A 13,377-nucleotide genomic window follows, 5' to 3' on the forward strand; every position below is an offset into this window, starting at 1 on the left:
TAGTTATAGGTGTGCAAAATATCCGGTTTTAATGTCTAAATCCATAACCAAACCTAAACCACTTTTAAATATCCGGATATAATTGAATGACGGTTTAGTTATTAATGGTTTGGTTATCCATTCATATAATCCAGATATAATTAAATACTTATTAACCGGTTAAATTATTTTGGATTCGTTTATAATCCGGTTATTATTCAAAACCAAATATTTTAATTCTCAAAATATTAATTTTTTTTTGAAAAAAAATAGGTTCGAAAAAAATAATTTTCAAAACTGATTTTTTTTTAAAAACCGGTTATATAATCATAACCAAATTTATAATTGGTTTTATAACCAGTTTTGACTAAATGGGTTTAAAATGGTTATGGTTTGGTTTTTGGAAATAACCAACCATGCACACCCCTATCGGTAATAATCAACACAAATTATAGAGTTTTGTTTTCCTCATTTTTTTAGGTTTTTGAAAAACAAAGCATATTCTTTTTTTTTCTATTTCAAGTTGTAAAAAAAATCTCTTTTTCCATTTTAAGCTGAAAAAAATTCCTCTTGTTTTTATATGCATTAATATATTTAGTAGTTTATTTTGCAATTTAGCTTAAATAGTTAAATAGCTTATTTGTCTTTAACTTCTTGTTTTTAAAAGTATAAAAGAATCATTAAAAATATAAAATAATATTTATTCAATGTTAAAATATAATTAGTCTCATAATTATTATTCTCTACTTTTTAACAGTTTTACTTATTCTATGTTTTAAGCTAATGAGCAAATGTTAATATTATTACATTAAACGCACTTTATATGTAGTACATAACAATTCTTAAATTTAAAATTAGCTTGATAGCTAGCTTGATAGCTATTATACTCACTTCTCCAAATATAATATATTTTTTAAAATAACTTTATTTTATATTAACATGTTTACAATTATTTATTCATATATAAATTATAAATATATTATATTTTAAAATTAAATTTATTACTTTATTTATATTAAAATGTTTATAATTATTATTTATGTATATGAATTATGATAATTGCTCTGTTTGAAAATAAGCTTTTAAGTTGGTATTGATGGTTTTACAAGTTTTCTTATTTAAATAATTTAATCATTTTTCAAGTGTTTGTGGCTTATTATCAAGTCCAGGCTAACATATAAATGAGAATAACACTATCACATAACCAACTATATCTACCCAAAAAAATTTCTAAGATGTTAAGTTTTTTTTAGATTCTCAGTTTCATGTTGTTTTCTGCTCCTTGTTTACAACCATCACTTTAAATGCGCCACCTACCTACCTTGTTTACAGCAATCACTTCAAATGAACCAACAATGTTATCTAAAGGAAAGGTTCAACAAATATCAACTTCCTCCTTTGTTCATGGTTGCAAAGTTGTTACCAGACATGACTTTGAAATCCCCAACTTATGCAAGAAAGGAAATCTCTTTTGCCCCTCTTGCGAGGATGATCTGAAACTTGGTGTTAAGTATAGTGGTTCTCGATATAACAGATATATACAGTATGTCAGTGGCGGAGCCAGAAAATTTAGACAGCCTGGGCAAAAACTTTACACAATTTATTATTCATCTGTTTTAATTTTCACACATTATTTTTACTAATTTTGCCCCTAATTTTACCCCTGATTTTATCTAAAAATCAACTATTAAATTGGGGGAGTATAAAGAAAATAGGGGTTGAGCCCGGGCGGTTGCCCGGGCTGGCTGGGCCTTGGCTCCGCCCCTGCAGTATGTTCCAAAAGAATTTAAAGCAAATGCTGAGAAGGATGATCTAAAACTTGGTGTTAATGATAGACCTCATATAAGGTATGTTCTAAAAGAATTTAAAGTGGATGCTGAGAAAAATAAGAATTTCGTTCTTAATGACTTTTTTCATTATTCAGGACAAGACGAGGGTAAGTTAAATTTATTGAAGCACGCAAATATTTCAGGGGAGAAATGTTAAGGAGTGGGACAGAAATTTCGATGCTTGGCATTTCCGACAAATACCCTCCAGAAATTTTTTGGCACTTTCTGTTTTCACTCTCAGTCCCGTTATTTCTGAGCAACAACAAATTTATGATGTTTTTAAGAAAAACCCGATCATGGGAAAAATGATTATTAGATCTATGGACGAGTGCGCTACTCCTGCTAGTCCAAGAGAGTCTAAAAAATGTGTTGTTACTGTCGATCCTATGATTGACTTTGTAAACCGAAAATAATAATGTGTCATCTTCGAGTGTTGTGTTGGGTGTGGGTGAAAGTATTATTAGTGAAGTTGTTGTTTCGTGTCATCATAAATTATTCCCCTCTATGATGTATGTCATCATGTACCAAATGTGAGGATGCTGAAATAATGGATCTCAAATGAAAATCTAGGATAAACAATGGCGTAGCAATATGTCATCTTAACACTACTGCATGGAGTTCACATCACGTTGATAAATTCATCGTAACACTACGCCATTGTTTATCACTGAATTTCATTTGAGATTCATTATTTCAACATGATAAATTCTCACATTTGGTACATGATGGCATACATACAAAATAATTTATGATGACACGAAACAAGAACTTCACTATTAATCCTTTCAACGACACCCATCACAACAGTCGAAGATGACCAATTATTATTTTCGGTTTTATTCACTCTTAATTTAGTATCCAAAATACTAGTGACAAAAAGTCAATCATATGATGGACGGTAACAACACATTTTTAATACCCCGCTGGACTAGAAGGAATAGCGTACTCGTCCATAGATTTAATATTCATTTTTTTCATGATCGGGTTTTTCTTAAAAAACATCGTAAATTTGTTGTTGCTCAGAAATAACGGGACTGAGACTGAAAATAGAACGTGGCAAAAAACTTCAGGAGGGTATTTGTCAGAAATGTCAGGCATTGACATTTTTGTCCCACTCCATAACATTTCTTCCCTGAAATATTTGTCTGCTTCAATAAAATTTAACTTACCCTCGTCTTGTGCTGAATAACTAAAAAAATCATTAAGAACGAAATTCTTATCCTTCTCTGCATCTGTTTTAAATTCTTTTAGAACATACCTTATATGAGGCTATCATTAACACCAAGTTTCAGATCATCCTTCTTACCATCTACTTTAAATTCTGTTTGAACATATCGTATATGTCTGTTATATCGAGAATCACTATACTTAAACACCAAGTTTCAGATCATCCTCGCAAGAGAGGCAAAAGAGATTTGCTTTCTTCCATAAGTTGGAGGATTTCAAAGTCATGTCTGATAACAACTTTGCAACCATGAACAAAGAAGGAAGTTGAGATTTGTTGAACCTTTCCTTTAGATAACATATTGTTGGTTCATTTGAAGTGATTGTTTTAAACAAGGTAGGTGGTTCATTTGAAGTGATTGTTTTAAACAAGGTAGGTGGTTCATTTGAAGTGATGGTTGTAGACAAGGTGGAGAAAACAACATGGAACTGAGAATCTGAAAAAACCTTAACATTTCGAAGAAAAAAATGGGTAGGGATGGTTGGTTCTGTGGTAGTGTTATTCTCATTTATAGTGTTAGCCTAAACTTGAAAAATATTTAAATTATTAAAATAAGAAAATTTGTAAAACCATCGATAACAACGTAAAAGCTAATTTCAAAATAGAGCAAATAAGATTCATAATTCATATACATAAATAATAATAATTATAAACGTTTTAATATAAATAAAGTAATAAATTTAATTTAAAAAATATAATATATTTATAATTTATATATGAATAAATAATTATAAATATTTTAATATAAATAAAGTTATTTTAAAAAATAAATTATATTTGGAGAAGTGAGTAGAGTATCTATGAAGCTATTTTAAATTTAAGAATTGTTATGTACTATATATAAAGAATATTATTTTACATTTTTAATGATTCTCTTGTACTTTTGAATTAAGTAGCTAAAGACAAACAAACTATTTAAGCTAAATAGCAAAATAAACTACTCAATATATTTATGCATACAAAAATAAGAGGAATCTTTTCACCGAATATATGACGGAGATAGTGTTTAACTCTTGGAGATGGCTTTGTTCGTTTTACAAACCGGTGCATAATTGTAATTTTTATTGTTGGAATATCTTACCGTTCTCTTGTTTTGAGACATTGGAGCTTTCCTTTTGTATTTGGGCGGAGTATCCCTTTTACTCCCTTTAATTCCATTGCTTATTAAAAAAACGTTGCTTTTCAGATGCTTGGTTTTGGACCAGGAAAAATCGAAGTGTGTCACTGGTTTTACGAGAATCAGAGAGTGTTGGAACCATGGGCCGCCCACCGTTAATATCCACGCACCAAGCCCAAAAAGAGTGTTGGGCGTGAGAGAGTGTATTAGGAAGATCCTAAAGTCCCATATTGGTTGGAGATAGAGCATTGAAAAAGTATATATAGAAGAACACTTCTCATCTTACCAACCGATTTTGTTAGCTCAAACTCTAATACTATCAAGTTATTGTCAGAAATGTTATCCACTATTATCTAGAAATAAGTTAATGTGTTATCTATCCACTGCTATGCTATCTTGAAATAAGTTAGAGTGTTATCTATCCACTGCTATCTTGTGTTATCTAACTATCTTGTGTTATCTATTAATATTAGTAAGTTAGAGTGTTATCTATCTACTGCTATCTTGTGTTATCTATTAATATTAGTAAGTTAGAGTGTTATGTATTCACTGCTATCTTGTGTTATCTATTAATATTAGTAAGTTAGAGTGTTATCTATCCACTGCTATCTTGTGTTATCTATCTACTGCTATCTTGTGTTATCTATTAATATTAGTAAGTTAGAGTGTTATCTATCCACTGCTATCTTGTGTTATCTATCTACTGCTATGTTGTGTTATCTATTAATATTAGTTCTTACTATGTATGTCTGTGTGATAAGATTTCAAGTATCAAGTTATGTAATCTCATCTTTATAACTAGTATTATAATAGTATCTTATTTAAAATTAATTTTTATGAATATGTTTAGATATTTCCCAATAATATATTTAACTATGAAAAAATTAATTTATATCTGTCGCGGTCGAAAAAGGGTAGAGGGACGATAATGCCTTTTGGGCATTAACATCTTTCCTCGTTTGTTCGTTCTCTTTGTTTCAGAAACGGCACGCACAATTCTTCACACGAATTGGTTGAAACTACTCTATATTTTATTTACGAATTGCTAATAATGTGAAGTATCGGTAATGCTTACTTGATTGCTTAGATGTGAATTATTACTTGATTGTTTCAACCAATCCTATCCTCTCTTTGATCTGATGTGATGTATAGGTAAATAAAATCTCCGAGGCAAGCTCTTCCGTTCTGTAAGTAAGGACACATTTATGAAAACGCAAACTAATGTTCAAAACAATGTCATAATTTGACAGAAGAGTAACTTGTAAGCATTTCAATGATATAGGGCAAGTAAGACCTTAGGGAGAGTTTCCAAATATGACTCGGGAACTTCCATTTCGGCCAAAGCAATGTTGTTGATAGACATGTCTGCTTTGAGAATTTGACTAGCACTTTCTCTAGAGTGATTCAACTTCTTTCTTGAGTTCTCACTGAGACCTGCAGCGAGGACATGGGGTACAGGGAGCCACCACTTCTCTTCTTATGCTGAATTGACTTGCGAAAAGAGTCGGAACCATCTGCATCAGCGGCTACAATTCCTTGATCAACATACCAAAATTCTGTAGCTGTGAAGCTGTCTAATATTTCCTGTGTTCAAACAAAACTGTAAGTTAATTGAAAACTGCACTCATTCAACGATGTCTTCGCCAATTAGAACAACTAATATGCCATGAGAGAACAAAAATCGATACTCACGAGTAGCATGTTATCGAGTTTGCGAAGGGCTGGAAGATTGATACAAATATCTGTCCTAGGCCTGCAAGTCATTATCTGCAAAATGGACCATATTAGAAACATCATACTTCATATATTACATGTATGAAGTGATTGAACTCAAAGTTTCAGCAATGGACTCAAAACTCGATCCAGTTTTACCTCGAGTTTCTTTCCATCAGGAAATGTTTGCCAAGAAGGAATTAATTCAACAATATGATCACTAATGCTAACAAGCCATTCCATCTCTCTCTGCCACATCTCTTTCTTCTCGTGAGGAAGTGGTTCAAGTCTCCATAGTTGCCCAAATGCAGTAGCTACATGATCATAAAGCTCAAAATGAATCGAATAAATCATACAATTTAGCGCGTGTTTGGTTCTACATCGACAAAAAAATGATTTTTTATTAGATTTTGTAAAAGTGATTTTAGTTAAAAGTGATTTAAATGTGAAAAGGTTTCTGGTTGGATCCATTCATATAAAAGTGAGTTAAACCATAATACGAGTCTACAATCACTTTTAGCTCTTCTTAGTGTGAAACTAAACACACTCTTCAACTTATACCAAAACAAAAAATTTGAATTTTGAAGCATTTGACAAGTTAAACAAACCAAAGAATTTTAGAATTACAATATGGATCTATGTGAGTAAACATACCACAAAGATTAGTAATAGCATTAGAGATAGCCAAAGCAGTGCAAACCCCTTTTCCTGAACCTGACATATCTTCACCAAGCAACAATTTTGCAAACTTCTCCTTCATCATATCAACATCTGTTCCAATTAAAAACAAAAATCTAACAATTAGCACTTAATAGATATTATAATCAATGACTTAAATTCAGATTATTGACATCAAAAAACTTAACTAACCTGGGATTTTTAAATCAATAGAGGTAAATTTCCTGTGATCTAACTCCAAGTTGGGTTTATGTTTCTCATCAGAATTCAAACGCTTTGAATTGGAAAGTGTAGCTTTGAGAATAGGCCAACCAAGAGGAGGAGGAGTAGAAGAAAACCCTTTTGGTTTAGCTTCATCTGAAGTGGAAACTGAAGAGGTGGAAGTAGAACTAGATCCACTGAAACTTGTTTTTCTAGACTCAGCACTTGAATCAGTGAGAGAATAACGAGACCCATCTTTTTTCTTGTGCGAATCTTCACTGTTTGTGGATAAAGTTTCCATCTTTGAGGAAAAAAACGGGCTTGAAAAGTTTTGAATTCCAAAAGTGAAATGGGGTTGTTTGTTATTGTTACCACTCAACGGGAAAAGAACATAACATAGGATTGTGATGATGATGATGAAGACACGGACATAAACACTATGTTTTTGTCTTAGATGAATTTGGTTTGATTTTGAATTTTCAAAGTTTGAAAAAATGGTTCTTTTCTGTTGCCACACAGCATGGTAACGTCTCTATGGCTTTTTCTTTTTGATTAAAATAAAATAATTGAATAAAGGTGAAATTACTTTTTTTTTTGTCATTTGCATTAATTTATATTTGTTTTTATTATTATCAATGCATACTATTTTTATTAATTTGTTGCAATTTTTGTGAGTGTATTAAAGGAAAATTTAAGCTTTCTGTATATTGAAAACAGATAGTTACTTACTATGGCAAAATATACATATGTATAATATTTTTATCTATTTTTTAAAAATAAATGTAAAGTATCTTTAATCACAAAATAGAATGTTGTTCTAACTTCGGCCTTTATTTATAAGTAAAAAATTATTTTTTAATACATTAAATAATTAATATATTTGAACAATAAATACATTAGATATATTAATTATTTAATAAATTTTGTTTTGGACGAGCATGTGGCTTCCAAAGCTACAAAAACACGCATGACAGTGCCCAATTCAGCATACTGCAATGAAGGCCCAACAAGAGTAATTCAGATAGCAGTGGTCGTTGGGGACTTCTTACCCACGTACCCATCCAAGCACATGTGGCCAACTGCCTTTCGAAAGACTCAGTCCTCCACCTTCTAAGCATAATGGATAGTTGATCTAGGACGAAGATCATGCGCAGATCTTGTTCTACCCACATATGATCAGGAAGCTACTTGTTTTAGACCTGCGAATCTAGCCCAAAACAAGAGATCTTGACACAGTGTTGTGAACTATAAATACCCTCTTTCATAAGAGGCTCTAGTATTCACTTTTCATTCTTACTTTACTGGATATGGATAGTTTTATTTTTATTATTATTTTATTCTAAACTACCGTTGCAGTGCATTGCAACGTTGAACAGCCTGCCGGAGTCCAACAGTACTATTTTTCAATTCACCTTGTGATAGCTGGCGAACCGGGCAAAAGAACTTGCCGCTGGAGCTGCTTTAAAAGAAACTTTTAATACTCATAATAACGAGTAGTAGTAGTAGTATTTCATTCAAAGGTCCATAAATTGCCGCGTTGCCTTCATTGAGTTGCTTATGGGTTAATTTTTTATCAAAAAGAAAAGAGAAGGCAATGTGGCAACTTATGGACCTTTGAATGAAATACTACTACTACTCGTTATTATGAGTATTAAAAGTTTCTTTTAGAGCAGCTCCAGCGGCAAGTTCTTTTGCCCGGTTCGCCAGCTATCACAAGGTGAATTGAAAAATAGTACTGTTGGAGTCCGGCAGGCTGTTCAACGTTGCAATGCACTGCAACGGTAGTTTAGAATATTACTCTTGCTTCAGTCGGGATAAATCTGACCCCTTCCCCTATTTCCACCTACGTATATAAGATATTTTAAGAAGTAAACATCTCTCTTAGTAGCGGGATCTGGAGAAAGAATATGAAAAGTAATTTTACTATATTTTTTTTCAAAAACGGGGCCTACTTTTTTTTTTGGGAAGATAGTTTTGAAAAGAAAAATTACCTATCTTTTCTTTAATCTCGAAAGTTTTTTTTTATGCGTAAATATATTGAGTAGTTTAGTTTAAGTAGTGAAATAGTTTTTGTCAAAAAATAGTAGTTAAATAGTTTGTTTGTGTTTAGCTACTTGTATGCATAATTTGTTTTAGTTAATTATTTTCATGTATTAACTTTAAGAGAATTTCTACAGTTACTTTAAAAACATTTACTATTATAATTTTTTATTTTAGTTAATGAGTAGATTTACTATTATACATTATTTTAAATCATCTTTTAATATTATAATATTTAAAACATATTCAATTTTATTAAGGCAAATTTCTTTTTTGGTCTTTTATCTCGGATTTATTTTGGACCCTTAACTTCAAAAAGTGTAGTATTGATTCCTTAATTTTTCAAAATGTGTCATTTTAGTCCTTTTATCACATTAGCGACGGAAAAACTCAAAAATTAGTCGCTAAATCAATCACTAATATAATAAAAAGGACTAAAATAATACATTTGACGAATTAAGGTACTAATATGATACTTTTTGAAGTTAAGAAACTAAAATGAAATCCGAGATTAACTGATATTTTATCTTTTATTAACTAAACACTTCATCGAAATAATAATAAACAGATTTCATTAATCACTCAATATTTTTATATATTTCAAAAAATACTTATTTATTTAAGAATTTAATACACACTCAATATTTTTTTTCCTTACACCAAATTGCACAGACACCTAAACTTGTAGTACTACTACTACATTGGAGTTAGACTACAAGGTTACCGTAGGAGTACCTTTCATCAAGCTGTAAAAAAGTGTCCTCCAATCTAATGGGTAGATTTTATTCAATGCAATTTGACAAAGGTAGCTGGCATTATTTATATGACACTGACCCACTTTTCAGAAAATAGAATCAAATTCATCAAGATAGTATTAATTATACTCGTGAATTTTCAACAACAAAATATACTTCCATAATTCCATGTTAATAGTACCATTTAATTCCAATATAAATTTCTGGACCACAAAAACCACTTACTCATAGCATACTAGTAATAATTAATTTTTTTTTTTGAAAGAGCAAAAACTATATAATATATGAGGCATCAGGGATGCCTAAACCTCATTACAATATCTGTCCCAGTTGGTATAATTAAACAGAGTGATTATACTAAATTCACCATTCTTCTGCTAACAAAACTAACAGAAAACAAAATCCCCACATCCATAAACCCTCCATTACACCAAAACTAATTTTGAGACATCAATATACACTTTAGGCATCAATAACATTATAACTACAATGCTGATTGAACAAATTATACTCCGCTTCGATTATCTCTATACCGCAATCGCTAGCCGCTTTCGACGAAATAAGCCATTTTGTAGCGAAGCAAATCTGACGGCACCAGACAGCTGAATGCTGAACAATCCATTTCAGCCCCAATCCGACAAAATACAACGACGCCAATGGTATCTGCATTCAGCCTTCTGCTCCGACAGAATGACAAACAAATAGAATGCATAGAAATACCTCGACCTTTTATCCACACATAAAATTCTCCACTGCATTCAATCGACTTCTGCTATAATTTCCTTGACTATAATGAACACCACCTGCTCCTTCTCACGCTGTCGCCCAGGAATTATTTTCCATTGTCCATACTACCAATGCAGGCCCTAGGATTCGTATACCACTGAAATATGTCGTTTGTGATCAAATTCGATTTGATTTTCAGCCACTTCCAGGAGTACATCTTTGCCTCGTCTGCCACGTTTTCCAATTCGAATTCCTTACTGCGAAAAACTTTATCGTTCCTATGCTTCCATATGCTCCAAACGCAAGCGAACCAAATCACCGTAAGTTTATTTGATATTGATCTTCCTCCGTCTAAGAGATTTTCAAAATGATCCATATGTTGCCATCCATCGTTGTGCATCGCAGTGTAAACCCCAATCCATTTGGCTATGGAACTCCAAACACCTGCAAATATTGGACACTCAAAGAAAAGATGAGATACCGTCTCTTCCCTCCCACACTCACCCACGCACAGATTTTGCCTCTGCCCTAACACTCCTCTTTTGACTAGATTGACTTTTGTTGGAATCCTGTTTTGTAACATTCTCCACACCAAGCAAGAGATTTTTGACGGTATCGCCTTATTCCAAATCTTCGACCAAAAAGAACTAACTGAAGATATACCAATCGTCGATAATCTCTTATATGCCTCCTTCACCGAATATTCATCAGAATTATCCATTTCACCTAGATTCAAGTTACTAATTTCCTTCCACCAAGACGAGCTTTCATTATCCCCTAAGATCAAACCCTCAAAATTGATCCCATATCGATTTACCAAAGCATCGTACCAAATGCCTTTTTTCTCTCTTTATTTCTTCCACATCCATTTACCTAACAACGCTACATTGAATATCATCAAATTCCTAATCCCCAAGCCCCCTTCTTCGATTGGACTACACACTTTTTCCCATTTCTCCCAGTTAATTTTCTCTCTTCCCCACAGCCCCCCCATAAAAATTGTTTAAAAATAGACTCTAGATTAGAGATGATACCTGACGGCTGTTATTTACCAATTTGTAGTAAATATCTTAGGTAATTTTTGGTAACTTTCAAGTCCTTTTGTGGTTAATAGTAGTCTTTTATTATCATTTGGTATATATTTATTCTTATATTTATATTATTGTTGAATAGTTCTTATCTTTGCAATCTATGTTGGATTTTGTAGTTTTTTTTAGATAATTGGAAGCTTGGACCTTGGAAAAAGGACTTTGAAGATGTTCCAAGACCAAAGCCAAAGATTGCTGAAAAGAGGAAGCGCGCTAAGCGAGGTTGAGCCCGCTAAGCGCGGTTTTGAAGAAAAGAAGGAAGTTCTGGCAGAGAGTTCCGCGCTAAGCGAGGTCTGGAGCCCGCTTAGCGCGGTTGGGCGGTTTAAGCAATTTTTGATGGCGCGCTTAGCGGGCTACACCGCGCTAAGCGCGGCCTGCGAAACTTTGTTTATTTGATTAGGGGCCAAATCACATTCTTAGAGGATGTAGAGATATTTTAGAGAGAAACAAGAGCATAATACACTGTAGCAAACATAGAGTTGAAGATTGGAAGCCTTGATCGTCGATTAATCGCCTTTGATGCTTGTTGATCTTCATCCTTTCCTTCTTGTGCAAGCTACCATTCTCATGGATAGCTAAATCCCTTTTGTATCAAGATAAGATGTAATCTTCCTAGCCTTTTGTATGTTTTTCTTGTGAATATATGTGTACGAACAAGTGATGATCAATATAGATGGTTTAGTTTGTTTATTAAAGCTTTTTCTTTGGTATAAATGTTTGAGACATCAATGTTTGTATCTAGACCTAACTCATCATCTTTCAAACTATAAGTTGCAGACATGGATTTAGAGTTTGATGTTTACTAAGTATCGGTTTTAAAACGTTATTTGTATTGTTTAAACGGTGGAGAAATCGTCGGTTAAACAATACGGTAAATCTAGCTATATCGTTGCGGACACGGACGATATAGGTGTCGATACGTAATTATATTGATCGTTAGCAAGTTCATAAGCATATATTTATAAGGAAACATACAAACTTAGGTCGATGAAATCGAATCTTGATGCATTTTCTTTAACTTAGAACCTTCATTAATTTACTCTTTGCTACTAAAGTGATTGAATGACCTTTTGCAAACCTAAAACTAAAGTAACATTAACTCAAGACAAAATAGGCTATAGAACGGCGGTGATATCGCAATAATCCCTGTGGATACGATATAAACGAAAAGTACACCACAATACTTACCACCATGTTGCCTCATGCGACAGTTGTCAACGAACTGGTGGAATAGGGAAAAGAGAGGAAATGCCCCTCCAAAGTATTGTAGAAGTAGAAGTATTTGATTGTTGGGGCATTGATTTTGTTGGACCCTTCCCTTCCTCTATGTCAAATGAATACATCTTGGTAGCTGTGGATTACGTGTCTAAGTGGGTGGAAGCGATTGCTTCACCCAAAGCGGATGGTAAGACCGGGATAAAATTTTTGAAGAAAAATATATTTTCGCGGTTTGGCACGCCAAGAGTATTAATTAGTGATGGTGGATCTCATTTTTGTAATGCCCCGCTTGAGAAAGTGTTGGAGCAATATGGAGTAAAGCACAAGGTGGCTACTCCATATCATCCACAAACTAATGGGCAAGTTGAGAGGACCAATAGAGAAATTAAGAGAATTCTTGAGAAAACTGTGTCTAGCTCTAGGAAGGATTGGTCGATGAAGCTTGATGAAACCTTGTGGGCATATCGGACCGCTTTCAAAGCACCGATCGGTCTTACACCATTCCAAATGGTGTATGGTAAAAGCTGTCACCTTCCCGTAGAACTAGAACATAAGGCATATTGGGCCTTGAAGCTTTTGAATTTTGACCACAAGTTGTGTGGAGAGAGAAGAACAATCCAATTAAATGAGTTGGAAGAGATGAGATTGCATGCCTATAAGTCTAATTCAATTTACAAGGAAAAGACCAAATTCTATCATGATAGTAAGATTCGAATTAAGGACTTTAAGGTAGGGCAATTAGTTTTACTCTTCAATTCCCGGTTAAGACTTTTTCCGGGAAAGTTGAAGTCTAAATGGTCCAGACCGT

At 32.9% G+C, this 13,377-nt stretch overlaps 1 protein-coding gene and 1 pseudogene across 1 annotated transcript in view; one reads left to right on the forward strand and one right to left on the reverse strand.

The window, feature by feature from the left end:
• LOC131621002 (uncharacterized) overlaps window positions 1-4,582 on the forward strand; it is a 6,583-nt gene extending 2,001 nt beyond the window's left edge. Inside the window, exon 2 of the mRNA XM_058892202.1 lies at window positions 4,220-4,582. Within this exon, the coding sequence (XP_058748185.1) occupies window positions 4,220-4,309 (90 nt within the window). The 3' untranslated portion in view covers window positions 4,310-4,582. The remainder of the gene's footprint in view (window positions 1-4,219) is intronic.
• Window positions 4,583-4,745: 163 nt separating this feature from the next.
• LOC131621000 (rop guanine nucleotide exchange factor 5-like) lies at window positions 4,746-7,248 on the reverse strand (annotated as a pseudogene).
• Window positions 7,249-13,377: the final 6,129 nt, after the last annotated feature.

Source organism: Vicia villosa, linkage group LG7, assembly GCF_029867415.1.
Source record: "Vicia villosa cultivar HV-30 ecotype Madison, WI linkage group LG7, Vvil1.0, whole genome shotgun sequence".
Taxonomy (NCBI): domain Eukaryota; kingdom Viridiplantae; phylum Streptophyta; class Magnoliopsida; order Fabales; family Fabaceae; genus Vicia; species Vicia villosa.